At 34.9% G+C, this 16,114-nt stretch overlaps 2 protein-coding genes across 3 annotated transcripts; both read left to right on the top strand.

The window, feature by feature from the left end:
• The first annotated feature begins 478 nt into the window (after nt 1-478).
• LOC131148547 (uncharacterized protein At5g39865) lies at nt 479-1,835 on the top strand. Its single transcript, XM_058098317.1, has one exon. It carries the CDS (start codon nt 641-643, stop codon nt 1,406-1,408), a length of 768 nt encoding a protein of 255 aa, XP_057954300.1. The 5' UTR covers nt 479-640; the 3' UTR covers nt 1,409-1,835.
• A 6,887-nt stretch (nt 1,836-8,722) lies between these two features.
• On the top strand, nt 8,723-14,773 carry LOC131148546 (inactive receptor-like serine/threonine-protein kinase At2g40270). Of its 2 annotated transcripts, none has more exons than XM_058098316.1 (9): nt 8,723-9,031; nt 9,155-9,293; nt 11,016-11,087; nt 11,213-11,356; nt 11,442-11,582; nt 12,365-12,972; nt 13,185-13,375; nt 13,468-13,600; nt 13,874-14,773. In XM_058098316.1, the coding sequence occupies exons 1-9, from the start codon at nt 8,923-8,925 to the stop codon at nt 14,470-14,472; spliced, it is 2,136 nt and encodes a 711-aa protein (XP_057954299.1). In that variant the 5' UTR covers nt 8,723-8,922; the 3' UTR covers nt 14,473-14,773. The 2 variants fall into 2 exon arrangements, with proteins under 2 accessions (XP_057954299.1, XP_057954298.1); XM_058098315.1 differs by having other exon boundaries at nt 13,871-14,773.
• Nucleotides 14,774-16,114: the final 1,341 nt, after the last annotated feature.

The raw sequence follows: 16,114 nt of genomic DNA, 5'->3' as shown, positions 1-16,114 counted from the left end.
AAGCCTTCACTCTTTTTTTCTTTTTTTTTTTCTCAAACAAATACCTCTACTAATAATAATAATAATAATATATTTATACCCATATCTCACTTCATAAAACAAAAAATCAAAAATAAAAACAAAAAAAACAAGAAGCTAAGAATAAATGGTTAAGAGATTAGGTTTGACCAAATCAAACTAATCCTCTCCATTCTCTAAATAATCTCAATTTCTAATCAAAGCCTCTCTTATTTTGGGCTAAACGCTAAAAAGCCATTTCCCTCTAATCCCCACCCCACTCTCATTAATAAAAATTTAAACTCCCCACCATTAAATCAAACCCAACAAACTCCCCATTTCAACTAACTTAACCACCTTCCCAATCCCCCCCATAACCCCTCTCTCTCTCTCTCTCTCTCTCTCTCTGCTAAAAGGAAAAGCCTGCGACACCACCCGCTTTTGCAGCTCAACCCTCATATCACCAATTCGTTCCCTTAAAGCAATCCAAGCAAAATCTCAAAATTCACAAAAATCAAAAACACCCCACTTCCACATTTTTCCCCATTTTCCTCTCTCTCTCTCTCTCTCATCCCTGTGATTCATTTCTCCATCTGTTCCTCTCTGTTCTTCTCCGGCACCGGGGCACTCTCCTCCTGGCCTCATGTGGCGGCTTTGGGCCAAACCCTCCGCTCGAAACGACGCCGCTTCATCCTCATCCTCATCCTCATCCCCCTTTTCCTTCTCAACCTTCAAGGACATTCAGCTCCTCTGCTCCGAAGACTCCGACCCATTAACCCCCAGAAGATCCGCCATCTTCCACCGCGCCAGAGCCGCCACCGCCCTACTCCGTTCCCGCTTCTCCTTTCACAAACCCCAACCCGAACCTGACGTTGAAAATGCCCCGCCGGGTCCGCCCGAGTCATCCTCGTCTCCTTCGACGCCGCCGGAACCGGCGATCGCCCTCCCCGGTACCGAGTCGCGGATCGTGGTATACTTCACGAGCCTGCGCGTGGTCCGGCCGACCTTCGAGGACTGCCAGGCCGTCCGATCGATTCTGAGGGGTTTCCGGGTCTCGATCGACGAGCGAGATCTGTCCATGGACTCCGGGTTCATGGAGGAACTGCAGGGGATTTTGGGCCAGGAGAGGCTGACGCTGCCGCGGGTGTTCATTGGGGGGAGGTACGTCGGCGGGGCAGAGGAGGTCCGGCAGCTTCACGAGGCCGGCGAGCTGAAGAAGATCGTGGTGGGGTTGCCAGCGGCGGAGCCCGGTGTCTGCGACGCCTGCGGCGGCTACAGGTTCGTGCTTTGCGACGAGTGCAACGGCAGTCATAAATGCTACAACGAGAAGGGCGGTGGGTTCCGGTCGTGCTCGGCGTGCAACGAGAACGGTTTGATCAGGTGCCCTTCTTGTTCTTGCGCACCACTCTGATCCGTCTGACAAGATTTCAGAATAGCTAGCTAGGGACGATAAGGAAAAAGAAACAGAGTAGAGAGGGACGAAGGGACTGTTTTTTCAGATTTGTTGTAACATTTGTAATATTTGTTTTTTGGGGGCTTCAATTAGATTTGTAGTTTTAAAATTCTCTTTTTTGGTATTTGCTGGTAGGACCCTGCAGTGCACATTATTATTTTTTTCCCCTTCTTCTGTGATTGCTGCCTCAAAAAGGTGATGGCATGGCTTTATGGATGAGGAGAAGCGAGTTATGCGTGAACTTTGTAGCCTTTTTCTCTCTTTTGACTTACCATTAGAGGAGATCAGGTCCTTTTTTCAAACAACTAATTGTTGTTGAAAAGGTTCACAAAAAATTATGGCTGAGTATAAGATGATTTTAAATAAAATATCATAATTAGAATTTAGATTTTTATTATAGGGTCCTTAAATGTAATTAATCATAATATTTTTTTTTTATTTTTTTTTATTTAATTATATAGTTAGAAACTTTAGAGTTAGCTAGAATCATTCATGTAAAATTTATTGATACCTTGCTTTTAATATATTGACATTAAGAGTGTCATAGTCTAGAGAGACACATAGTAATTTTTGCTCGTTGATATTATGAGTGATGGTGAAGTTCGCAAGTGACAGGGGCATCAATGTCCTCGGGTAATGTTTGGTGTCCCAAAATGAAATATAATAAAATAAAATAAAAAATTACACAATAAAATTTTAAGGATCAATTTCATTCGGTTGATGGTGCAATTTTTGTTACAATTCTCTCCAAATTGTAATTACACTAGTATATATTTGTTAACCCTATAATCTTAATTGAAATATTTCAAGGTAATCAAATATGAATTTATATTTATTCAATATATATATATATATATATTATGATTAAAACATGTCAATCTTTGGGCCAATCATAATCCATCTATATAGAGGTTGTAATATAGTTAAGGAGAATTTATAAACAAATAAACAAAAAACATCGTTCATATTTTATGTAAAATATTTTTTCCCCATATCATTTATTGCTAGTTTATTCAATTTTTTCTTTTAGGGCACTTGCCCCCGCTCCCCCGATTTGATTTATGAAATCAGACCTAGAATGGAATCATATTCCTTGTAGAATTAGGGTGCAATCGATCTTCATTTCATAGAAACAAATTCATTTTTTAATTAAAAAAAATTATAAAAACAACGACAAATTCTAATAATACTAATTATTGTCACTATAATAATAAAAATAATAACAACTAATGATAATTGCAACAACAATAAATAATTTTAATTACTATAAAATAATAAAATAACAATAAATTATTTTAAGGATAGTAGTTATTATAAAAATAATAACAACTAATAATAACTACAATAAAAATAATATTTTTTATTGTAAAATAATAATAACAATAAGAGCAATAATAACAATGAAGGTAAAATAATAATTATTTTAAGGGTGATAATTATTATAAAAATAATAAAAATAGTAAGAGTAACAACAACAAATAATAATAATTACACTAATAATAATCATTATTATGAAAGTAGTAAAAAAGTTATAATCAAACAAAAACAACAATAAATAATAATATTAATTGTTGTTATTATTATTATACAAACTAATAATAATTACAATAACAATAATAACAACTACTAATAATATTTATTATAATTAAGATAATAATTAAAATAATAATAAGAACAAGAATGTCATAAATGATAAAAAAGGGAAAAAAATAATAATAATAATTATTATTATTATTATTATTTTAAGGATAATAATCGTTATAAAAGTAAGTAAAAATAATAACAACGAGAGTAATAATAATAACAAAGGGAAAAATAATAGTGATTATTTTAAGGATGATTTTTATTATAAAAATAATAAAAATAGCAATAACAACAACAAAATAATAGTGATTACAATAATAATAATCACTATTATAAAATAAGAAAAAAATAATAATCAAACAAAAACAACAACAACAAGAATAATAATAATAATAATAATTGTTATTATTATTATTATAAAAACAATATCAACTAATAATAATTACAACAAGAATAATAAAAGACTAGTAATAATATTCATTACTATAAAATAGTAATAATGACGAGCAAAATAATAATAATAATAATAAGTGTAAAAATATTTATTATTATCACTATTTTAAGGACTAATTATTGCAAAAATGATAATAACAAATAATTATAATTATTATTTAGTAGATATGTGGAGGCTGTGGAGAAGGAGATGTGTGGCTAGAATAGGAGGAAAATTAGAGAGTAGTACTGATGTGTGGCTTTCCATTAAGTATTGGGTGGAGGTTTTGAGTAGGAATATGACAGAAATGGTTCAGTTAAAGGATGTTGATTTTCGGGTATTGCAGAATCTAGAAGTGCAAATTGTGAATAAAAGAATTAAAACCATGTAAAGTGTGAGATGGCTAAAACCGAGGCAATGGAGGTTAAAACTAAATTTGGATGGGAGCAACCTGGGGAACCCAGGGCCGGCGGGTGCTAGTGGCATCCTTAAAGACCATACAGGTTCTTTTGTGTTTGGTTTTTCAAAATTTTTTTGTTCTTGTTTAAATAATGAAGTTGAATTGAGAGCTGTATTGGAGGAAATAAAGATTTGCAAACATTTGGATCATAACTGTATCGATATTGAATGTGATTCGAATATTGTAGTTAATTGGATAAGAGTCAGGAAGTGCTCCTTGTGGTGTTTATGGGATTTTTGGGAGCAGCTTATTGGTTTATTGGAGGGAGTGGATTTTTCGATAAATCATTCGTATAGAGAAGGGAACAAAGTGGCAGATGCTTTGCTTGACAAAGGTGCTATGGGGAGGAATAGTTTGTTTACAAATAGTAGTCAACTCCCTAGAGTTAGTAATGATTTGTATAAATTGGAGAAGATGGGTACGGCTTATATGAGGTATGTTTAGCTGATTTGGTTTTAGCTTATGTTTTATGCTGTTTATCTTTTGTTTTGTTTTATTGCGTGAGGTTTGTTTTGTAGGTCCTGTTTTTTTTTTTTTTTTGGTTTTGTAACCCGATTTTGGTTGGATGTTGGTGTTGTTCTTTAGGAGGTTTTTAACGAGTTGTCTTTTGTTATCTCCCATTGATTGTCTTGTAACTACGGTATTACTCCGCCAAAAGTAAGGGATTATCAATAAATAAATGGAGGTGTCGTCTTTCTTTAAAAATAATAATAATAATTATTATTATTATAATTACAATGGCAATAATAATTATTGCTATAAAATAATAATAAAAAAAAGAACAATAATAATAAAACGGAATAATAATAATAATAATAATTTCAAGGATAAAAATTAGTATAAAAATGAAAATAATACTAACATCAATAAAAAATAATATTAAAAAATAAAAATCACTATTATAAAATAAAAAATAATAATACAAAATTAAATAATTATTTATTAGGGAGTTTTACTAAAAAATGACTTGTTTTTTTTATTCTATTATAGAAATTATTGCAGAGTGCCAAATATTGCAAAGAAATTGAAACTGAATTCTCATAATCATTTCATGTTACTAGCCAAACACTGTAATTGCATTCGATAAGAAAATTCTTTCCTTCCTTGATTTCTTTCCTTCCACAATTTCATCCTCAAACTAAACCAGGAGTTAGCCTCTCCGGGAAGTGTTATAATGATATTGTTGATGATATAAAACAAAACAAATCACAAAATGCCATCATAAGAGAGACAATGGCCCCCAAGTGATTGAGAGAATAATCTAGAAAATTACAAATTGTTTATTTGAATATACAGATAGAGGAACTACTACTCATCACAAGTCGATAATGATCACCTATAGGCTATAACAGAGAGAGCAGGTGAAGGGCAAGTTCCTTATTCTCGCTGCTATCTGCATCAACTGGTGACTCATGATCATCGTAGGCCCATAGTGAACAACACGACTTAGACACACACTTGCCCTGTTCATTTACATTGAAGCAAAGAAGGATACATATATAGCCATGCATGCATGGAGTGTATTGTACACGCATATATGTATAACAATGGCTTTAAGGTGAGGGAAAGATACATGATGAGTTGTGGCAGGTAGGGAAGGTAGGCAGTAACTAGTAAGGCTTTCTAGAAATAGGTTTGGAGGCTTTGAGAATGAGCAAAGTTGACCTTGTGGAGCCATGCATGCCAGTCACTATTTGCAGAGAGAGAGAGAGAGAGAGAGAGAGAGCAAATGATGTTACGTTGTAGGTTAAAGCAAGGGAATTCAGATAGTGAGAACATTTGCAACAAGTTGTGTACCTGACATTGCACACAATCAATCAAAAGCACAATCTCAAAGCCTAAGCATTTGTTCTTTTTGAGTATTGAAAGGAAGTCAGCCTCTTGGCATGGATGATTTGAAGCTATTATATGATTAAAAACTTTTAAAACTTCTCTGATCTATGACTATGATCAAAATATTTGGCACCTCATCGATCCTGAGTTTTGATAAGGACATGTCCTAATCACATATACACGTATGACCGTGTTCAAATTTTCTCACAACATGAATTAAAACTTAATCCATAAATCTACATAATTTACACAAAGAACGCAATCGAAACGAGCCAATTTGCACGATGTGAGGGATCGGGAAGAGTTTGAGAATATGGGTTCAACAAGATGAGAAAAAGAGAGATGCACACACAAATTAAGAACAAACAGAGAGGAGGAGGTAAAACTAGAGGAACACACACCCACTGATGAAATTCAAAAAACTTCTTATACATAAATGTAATTTTACCAGAGAATTAAAATATAAGAGACATATATATATATGTAGTACTCCGTAGTAACTATTTGAATTTGTCCATGGCAATGCTGTATTAATTATTATTACTCATGAGTTGGCAATTGACCTATGGATCAGGTAGAGTACTGGAATTGAGGATGCATGGTGGTGTGGAGTTGGATTTGGAGTCAAGGTTTGGCAATCTCTCTTTCTTTGTTTTCGTCACATTCACATATCCCCACCCACCAGCACACACACACACACATATGTATATATAAAGTTCATTTATTTTCGGGCACCCGATCAAGCTAGTCGATCCAAATTAACTTATCGAAATATAAATAACTATAACATTAAGGGAAAAATACATTGACCTTTATTGAGATTTGATGAAAAACACTGGCCTTTTCCTAAGGTTTGAAAAATCCCATGAACCCCCCGAGGTTTTAGAACTCCCAAATACCTTCACTGACTTTTGATTTACATCCCTTAAAACTTTTATAATACAAGTTAGGAAAAGTTTGCATGTTTTTGTCAAACTTTGGGTGACGTTTGTAGAATTTTTGATATTTTAGGAGATGTTTCTAATATTTTTGAAATCTTAGAGGAGGTTAGCGTCTTTTTTTTCAAATCTCTAAAATTAAGTATATGTCAATTAAGAAACCAATCCACCTTAAACTTGTCTAGGTCAAGAAAAAAAAAATATCACATGTAAGCGTACACTTAAAGGACAGTTCGGTGCATAAAGCTCTCGCATATACAGGGTCTAGGAATACTTAATTAGAAGGAGGGGGAGATGAGGAGTAGCTGCTGGTGAGGCCCATTACAGCAGAGGAAAACCGAAGTTGTACTAAGACCAAGTGGGCAGGTGTGCAGTCCATGCTGGTCCAATTAGCCCTCCCACCCACTGCCCACTGTACCAACTTTATCTATATAGCCAACAACAATAAAAATCTAGCTTCTTATTATAAAGTATATATGCCTATATAACGACCTTCACCAACCTAAGATTTTACACTCTGTGTATATTAATTAATTACTATAAAGTGTATCTGCAGAAAGCAACCAACTTGCTGACATTTCTGATTTCAAATTTGCATTATTGAAGAATAAATTCTTTAAATAAAAAATAAATAAAAGACACTCACATTTTCCGAGGTGTAGCAAAAAGACACCCTTAAAGTTTCAAAAATGTCATAATTTTTCCCTAAGATTTATCAGAAAAGACAACTTCCTCCAAAAAAAAACTTACCTTTTTGTTGAGTCAAAAGACAGTCAGCTCCCCTAAGGTTTGGTAAAAGGACAAAAATATCTTCGGATGTTTTAAAAATGTCATCAATATCCCTTAAAATTTTCAAAAACAAACCTTAGGAGAGGCTCTTAAAATTCTTGAAACTTTATAGAAAGTCCTTAGAATTTTTGAAACATCAGAAAAATTATTTTTTTTTTCCCAAACCTTACGAGAGGTCAATGACTTTTGTTCTTTTGCAAAATACAAGTGGAAATTTATGCTTTTTTGACCAATTGTCTCTCAAATTCTTGAACTATGCTCTTGAAAATTTTAAAATCTCACAAAAGAAAAAAATCACTATCTTTTTATCACATCTTATCAGTTTCTTTTGTCTTATTAAAAAAAAAAAACCCGCATGCATGTGGCAAACAATGAATTTATTCCAGACACACCCCAAATAAAAAAGGAAAAGAAAATATCCTGTTTGGATGCTGGAAAAATTACTAGTTTTCAAAAGAAGAGGAGGCTGAACAGTGAACACCCATGTGGAAATTCAAGTAGGGAGGGGGTGACCCATCAGACCATGGCATTATAAGTTGTGGGTTCTGTTTCAGAGGTTGATGGGTCACACACTCACTCTACACCACCTGTATTTTAATATAAGAGGAAGGTGCATTGTCTTTTTTTCTTTTCAAATGGTAGTCAATGAAGATCAACCAACGTTATCACCACCACCTTACACCCTTAAATATAAAAATTACCAGCCATTAATCTACATGAACCCAAAAAAAAAAATATATATATATATATATATATATATGTTTTTATTTGAAGAATACAATGATAAAAAATTTACAAATAAATTATTTATTTCTGAACTTATCATCTTAAAAGGGTGTGGCCGGGGATATGCTCAATCTATGTTTTGACTATCTCAAAAAAATTATATATAAAAAATCTTATAAGAAAATATTAGTTACGTCACATGTAATATAATTTCGTGATATATAAAAATTTATTTAATTTAATTAAAATAAATATAAATAATAAAATCATATTAATTTTAATACAAATTCTGATGTATTTAATAATTTCTCAACATAACAATTATTATTATCTCATTTGCAGGCAGTAAATTTGCTTTGCTTCTCCTCAAGTGGGTTTCACGCTCCGCGTACAAGGAAAGGGAAACAGAAGAAGTTGCTGGCACGTGCTAAGCACGTGGTATAGATAGCCGTAGCACGGACGGCGCCCGCGCCTCTTTATAGAGTCGCCGTTGGCAGCGGAGCGGGAGAAGAATAAAGGAAACCCGAAACCCGACGTTGCCGAATCGCCGCAGACCGAAACGCAAATAAAATCGCTATTTTTATCGGTCGTTTCCTTATTGTTTTGCTTATTTTTCGGTGTTCGGTTTGTACAAAATTCAAATTACAGAGCTTTCTCTGAGTCTCAGCAACAGCCAACAGACAGCCACCAAGCTATCTCTCTCTCTGGAATGGGCGGGCGGCGGGGATTTGATCGGGTCATGCTTCGAGCGGCGGTGGTAACGGCGGCGCTGGTGTGTATCCAGAATCTGAGCGTTTGCTGGTGTCTCAACAGAGAAGGTACGACCTTTCCGCGAATTTGTGGTTGTGGAGTGCGTCCGAGCTCAAGAGTTAGGGTTCTTTGAGGGAGCTAGCTAGCGAGTTTGGGTTTAATGCAGAGTGTTTAACTATGTGAGAATGCAGGGCTGGCATTGATAAAGTTTCGGGAGAGAGTGGTGAGAGATCCGTACGGTGCTCTCTCGAACTGGAACGATCATGAGGGAGAGATGGACCCCTGTTCGTGGTTCGGCGTCGAGTGCTCCGACGGAAAAGTGGTGATCCTGTGAGTGATTCTTTCGAGAAAAGAAATCGGTTTTTCCATTGATTGATTGATTGTTTTTGTGCTTTATCAAATTAAGTTACTCGACATAATTGCAGAACATTGGTGGTGAGAATTATTCATCCTTCATAGACTGAACTGGGTTTTGTTTATTTAGTGGCCTTTTGGTGTCAAAAACACAAATTGAAAATCAAAAATCAGAAATGGAAATAAAAAATTAGAAGTAGCAATATGTTTAATTAATATTTATAAAATTAATACAAATAAAAATTTATTGTACATGCCAATTGAAAATTTGTAAAGGTATTTTGTAATTAGCTTTATTATTATTTTTCAAACTTTGTCTATATTTTTATTTTAATTATATTTAAAGTCATATCATCATTTAATTTTGATTTTAATTTAGAAGTGTATAAAATGAATAATTTAATCTAAAAAAACTATTTTTGGATATTAAAATTTCTCACAATATATTATGAAAATAACTAAAAATCGTAAAATCTAGTTTTCAATTTTTTGGCAAAAAACTAAAAATTGACAATAGAAACAAAAACTAACAACATAAACAAACGCATTTTTATAATCTGTTTCTTTAATTTAGAAAAAAAGAAACAGAAAATTGAAAACAACGACAATACCAAATACACCCTTAATTAATTAGTGGCGTTTTAGCATGGACTGTTTGAATGCACGTATTTTCACATTATTTGATCTCAAACCTTTAACCTTCTTTTTTTCTTTTTTTGTAATTATGAATTGTTTTAAATAGCTACAAATGGAAATGGGTGGTTTTAATTTTGAAAATTTGAAATCTCAGGAATCCTCTTAAATAACAGTAGAGATGATAAGATGTCGTGAAGTGTGGAGAGATGGCCTTGTGTTGTATATACTGTGATCTTGTTTCATTTTTCTATTCAACAACAACAACACAACAACACCAAACCTTAGTTACACTAGGTGGGGTTGGCTATATGAATCATTTTCCGCCAATTTATGTGATTATAGACCATTTCTTTTGATAGATCCTTACTATCTTCTCTTAAGTTATTTTAAGTATTTTATTTTTCTATTCGTTTGTACAAAAATGTTGGAAATGGCAGTAAGACAGTGAATTTCATTGATGAATTTGTGATGGATAACATTAACCCCACCATTCCATTGTGGTTTAGGAAATGATTCCTTGTCTACATTCTTATATTGCCGCTTCATAAACAATATTTGCTTTCCCCCTTGTTTCTTTACAAAAATCATGAGCAATACTATATATAAAATGGAGGTGTAGGAGTTGATTCTCTTGGTATGCTATCCTTTTTCACAGTTGATACGGTCTCAACCATTTTCTCCCTCATTTCAATACAAAACGACTCCTCCTTTTGTACTAATTTCAAAAATTGTAGTGGCAAGTTGTAACATCATTCAAGGTGGCAAATCCATGTAGAATTGCATTTTCTTAATGCTGCATTTGGGAGCATGGATTGAGGGTCTTGAATTTGGATTTATGTGGATGCAATTTTGTATTATACCTTTTTCAAATCCACACAAATTTGAATCCAAAATCTCTCTCAGACATAGAGTAAAAGTTTTTTAAAACTGTAAGATATTGCTCTATTAATAATTTTGCTGGTTGTAGTTTATGTTATCTTACTATCTGATGTCCTCCTCCATTGTGCATTGATTTGGTGGTTAATACATCTTTTTTCTTATCCCCAAAAAAAAAATTTGCAGGAACTTGAGAGATCTTTGTCTTGGAGGAACACTGGCACCTGAACTTGGGAATCTGTCTTATGTAAAATCCATGTAAGAACATTATGTTCCATTTTGTATTTCCTCCATATAATTTTTGATTACTAATATATTTATAATTTGCAATCCCATATTACACATTTGCTTGTAAAACTTATTGTTTGCACCTGTTGTCACAGTATTTTGCGTAACAATTCCTTCTCTGGAAATGTTCCTAAAGAGATTGGAGAATTGAAGGAGCTGGAGGAGTTAGATTTGGGATATAATAACTTCAGCGGGCCATTTCCACCCGACTTTGGCAATAATATGTCCCTCACGATCCTGTAAGCTTTCCCTTCCAATCAGTTAATATAATCTTGCTCTTATAAAATTTTGCTTACTCCAGCTTCTGATTATTATATATTGCAGTTTACTAGACAACAACAAATTCCTGGGCAGCATATCTCCTGAACTTTATGAGCTTAAGATGCTTTCTGAACTTCAGGTAGACCAAAAGCGGCTATCTAATGCTGATTTAGAGGCAACTTGCCACAGAAGATCCATACACTGGTGAGTGTAAACAACGGGAATTGTTATGCATGGTGAGGTGGGGCGATAATCTGTAAGGAGCAACCTTTTATGCATCTTAAACCTTCCATTTTGTCAGTTTGGTATGGAACAAAACCCCACCAGCTTATGAGCAGCTAAAATTTTGGTCTTAGCTAGACATCCTTCAGCACATTGCAAACAAGCAGAAAAGGGTCTCAACTTCAAAATATCCTGTAGAATTTACAGGTAAGATGAAAAATAATGAACTACTGGGATTTGGGAACAATTGAGAATCTGACTATAACAGTGGAACAGTCGTGGTATGAGTGAGTTATTGAACTATATATGAAGACGGGGGTTTAAGTAATTTTGATGAAAAAAGTTTAGAATCCAGGATGTATAATAAATAAAAGAACAAAACACAAGGGCATCCTTAAGCAGAGTAAAAAGACAGAAACCTCCTTGAGTTTTAGTAGATTACAAGAACCTCTTTTTTAATTTAGTTTTGATGGCACTTTTGCTTCGTTTGTCCATTAGCTGTTGATATGTTTAAACAGGATTTGATGATCATCTTCTGATTTTTTTTTTATTAAAAAAAAGAAACATGATCTATTTTGCTTTTACCAATATTTGATTCAAATCTTTTCCCTCTCCACTGCCTCTCTTTTCTCCCCTTCTCTCTCAATCTCATCACTTATCAGGACATTCTGAGCAGCTTTTTTTGTCTCAACTGGTATGCAACGGATTTGTTCGCAATGGTTTCATTGAATCTACCTAATGATGCCTGCTTTTATCTCTTTTAGGAATGTTGGCCTAAACCCACCCAACGCCAGGAGGCTGCTGCTGATGGTGGATGCCCCAAACCCACACTATGCCAGAAGTCAAAGCTATACAGGGAATTCTGAGTTATCTTCTTCACCTTCTTTATCTTCTTCATCATCGTCGTCATGGTTTGCCACCTCAATGTTACCTCCAGATGCACCATTATCATCAATATCATTTCCCCCATTAACATCTCCATCATCTTTCCCAGAGTCTCCATCTAGCTCGCCATTTGGGGATCCCACTCAAAACTTTTTGATACCTTCCCCATCACCTGAGTCAGGTACAGCTTCACCAACTCCAGCAAATCCACCCATTGTTGTTCATGCACAACCCCCATCCCATTCTGCCCCAGCACCATCACGTTCTGCCTCAATGCCTTCCCCTGCTTTGACTCCAAAAAAAATGGTAGATACAGGTTCCAAGTTTAAGCATCGAACGGTTTTAGCTTTGTGTGGTGTACTAGGGGCTTCTATGGTAATATTTGTTTCAGCCATTGGCATTATGTTTTGTCGAAGCAGTAAGGTGGTTACTGTCAAACCTTGGGCCACAGGATTAAGTGGGCAGCTGCAGAAAGCATTTGTGTCAGGTCACTTTTTTATCTGAGAAAATCTAATGCATTCAGTTAGAATTTTACTAAATTTTCCTGAGAAAATCTCACTGGATATGAGAATCTACTGCATCCACTTTCTTAATCTAAGAAAATCTTCATCTTCCTGTCATTTTACTCATCGAAGTATTCCTTTTGTTTAATTTTAATGTAAATGTTTGTATATTTATATTTTGAGAGACTGTTTTCAGGGGTACCAAAGCTCAAGCGATTCGAACTAGAAACAGCTTGTGAAGACTTCAGTAATATAATTGGTTCTTTGTCCAATGTCAGAGTGTACAAAGGGACTCTTTCGAGTGGAGTTGAAATAGCAGTAACATCCAGTGCATTGACAAATCCTGAAGACTGGACAAAGAATTTAAAAGCCCAATTCAGAGAAGAGGTACTTCAAAAATAAACGTCACCAGACATTATTTAGCTCTTTTCAGTTTGCCAATCCTATATTCCTAATTGCTTCTTTTGTCATTCTTGCAGATTGACACGCTGTCAAGGCTGAGCCACAAGAATTTTGTGAATCTTATTGGGTATTGTGAAGAAGAAGAGCCTTTTACAAGAATGATGGTGTTTGAGTATGCTCCAAACGGAACGCTGTGTGAGCATTTACATGGTGAGTGCTGAGTAACTCACTTGCCTCTGCATATGTACACAGTAAACAAAGAAAAAAATTTATAACAAATTGCTTTTGTTCTTTGTTAAACCTTGGGGAAGCAGGAATGGACAGTCCCTAAAACTTAATAGTGCTAAATGTCTAAAGTCTAAACTATATGCGTATGTTAGGGAGAATTGCTTAAGCTCTTAATACATAGCACTCATCACACTTCATGAAGCTAAATGAAGTTCAGCATTGTTTGATTGAAGTTGCATTATGGGCTTTCAGCAGTAAAAGAAGCAGAGCACCTGGACTGGGCAATGAGGCTGCGTATAGCTATGGGCACAGCATACTGCCTCGATTATATGCATCAGCTCACCCCACCCATATTTCATAGGAACCTCCAATCTTCCTCTGTATATCTGACTGAGGACTATGCAGCCAAAGTTTCAGACTTCAGTTTCTGGAATAAGGTAACTGCAGCCAAGAAAGGATCAGCTGCCACAGAGCTCTTAGATACGCCAGCAGCAGATCCAGAAGGCAACATCTACAGATTTGGGGTAATTTTATTGGAGATGGTGACGGGAAGGCTAGCCTACTCAGTAGGAAGTGGCTCTCTCACAGACTGGGCATGTGACTATCTGAATGGGAATAAACCCTCAAGAGAAATGGTGGATCCAACTCTGAAGTCTATCAAAGAGGATGAACTGGAGAAACTGCTTCAAGTGGTAAAAATTTGTATCCACCCTGACCCGGAACAGAGGCCAACAATGAGGGAGGTCACCGCCAAATTGAGAGAGATCACTGATATGGAACCTGACGGAGCAACTCCAAAATTATCTCCTCTTTGGTGGGCAGAGGTTGAGATCATGTCTTCAGAAGCAAGTTAAGAGTTGCAATCAATTCCTCAAGTATGAAGTTTTTTTTTTAATGATTTTTGCCCCCTTTCTTTTGTTTTTCTGCTATTGTTCACAGAAGCAGTGGTGTAGAGTAGGTACTGCTGGTTAAGGTATATGAGACTATGAGTGATATTTGTATATAGAAGGGAAGAGCTGTTTGACATTGTTTGCTTGCCACAAGCTATACGAGTGATATTTGTGTATGGAAAGGGAAGAGCTGTTTGATATTGTTTGGTTATCACCTTGTAAAGAAACCATACTCTTAAATTAATAAAAACATGCTTTGTGGAAACTCTTTTAATTGATTGTCTCACCTGTACTGGAATGTACTAGCCGGTCATGTAAACTTATATGGTTTTGTTCTCATTCCCTGGGAGGTTTTTAGTTCATTTTTCTTTATGAAGTAAACTCAACCTCCTTAAGCAGATACTCAGATCCCACTTATTAATTAGTATTGGGTGCAATCTCTCATTCATCGATAGTGACTTGGTATCAAATTCAGTTTGATCTTCTTCCCTTTGATTGTTTCTTTTCGCCATTACCCCAAGGCTTGCTTTGTGGGGAAACCTGGGTTTCATCTCTAGGTCAATAAATTCTGATTATAAACAGTGATAATAGTTCAGATGTGGAAGTGATGGTATTTAAGCAGAGTTGAACGGATGCAGTAGGATACGCGAACATAACTCAAAAAATATAACCTCGAAACTCAATTTGAATTTGATCAATGTTATAATTTTTGAACTTGAGTTTGATTCAAGCACAAGCTCTTAAAACACATTCTTAGCTTAATAGAATTTGGTTAGAAATATAAATATATAATACACAATATGTATATTAAATATATTTATAAAACATATAATATATCACATTTATATAATAGGAAAATAATAAAATAATAAAAATTCTATTAAGTTCAACTAGTAGTGGGAAATGTGCATCCTCCCTAACTTTGGAGAGTTGATAATTTTTCAGTAAGTTACCAGAGTCAGTTTTTTATAAGTGATGCCCAATTTCTTAGAAGTCATTGATAGGATTATGTGAAATGTAATAATTTATTCATTTGTTAAAAATTTTATTTTAAGTCCAAATCTATAGAAAAAGGAATAAGTAGAACCATTTGACCTTAAGTTTAGATACAACACCCTTACCATTGAGTTCCCTGAACTGCACTTTCACCTTACCTCATTTATTCGGATCTTGAGGGGCGGCGAAAAAATAAATAGAATGAAAGATGGATCACCTTCTACCCAAACCTATCATTGGGGGGGGGGGGGGATGGGATGCATAGAGGTTCATTTATTCGATATAACGCGCGGTGGACATGCTACAACAAAGCCAATTTCTAAAATCATATAAACATAAACTTATGCATAAATGTGGTAGACAAGCTAAAACCGAGCCATTTTCTGAACTCTATGATTGTTTATAAACCACAAAAATAAAGCCATTTTCTAGACCTTCTCCCCTAAAGAAGGAACATGAGATAAAGCCCAAGGAAACATTTGTTCTAGTCGCTCAATAAGACCAAGCACCCCTAGCTTATGTTTGATGCAACACAGGCATGGAATATTTTGGTCTTAAATGATTAGCCTATTCTTCACATGGTATGATAGTAATTGGTCTCTCTACAGCC

This window comes from Malania oleifera, chromosome 2 (genome assembly GCF_029873635.1).
Source record: "Malania oleifera isolate guangnan ecotype guangnan chromosome 2, ASM2987363v1, whole genome shotgun sequence".
Classification (NCBI taxonomy): domain Eukaryota; kingdom Viridiplantae; phylum Streptophyta; class Magnoliopsida; order Santalales; family Ximeniaceae; genus Malania; species Malania oleifera.
This window is presented reverse-complemented; position numbering and strand designations above follow the sequence as displayed.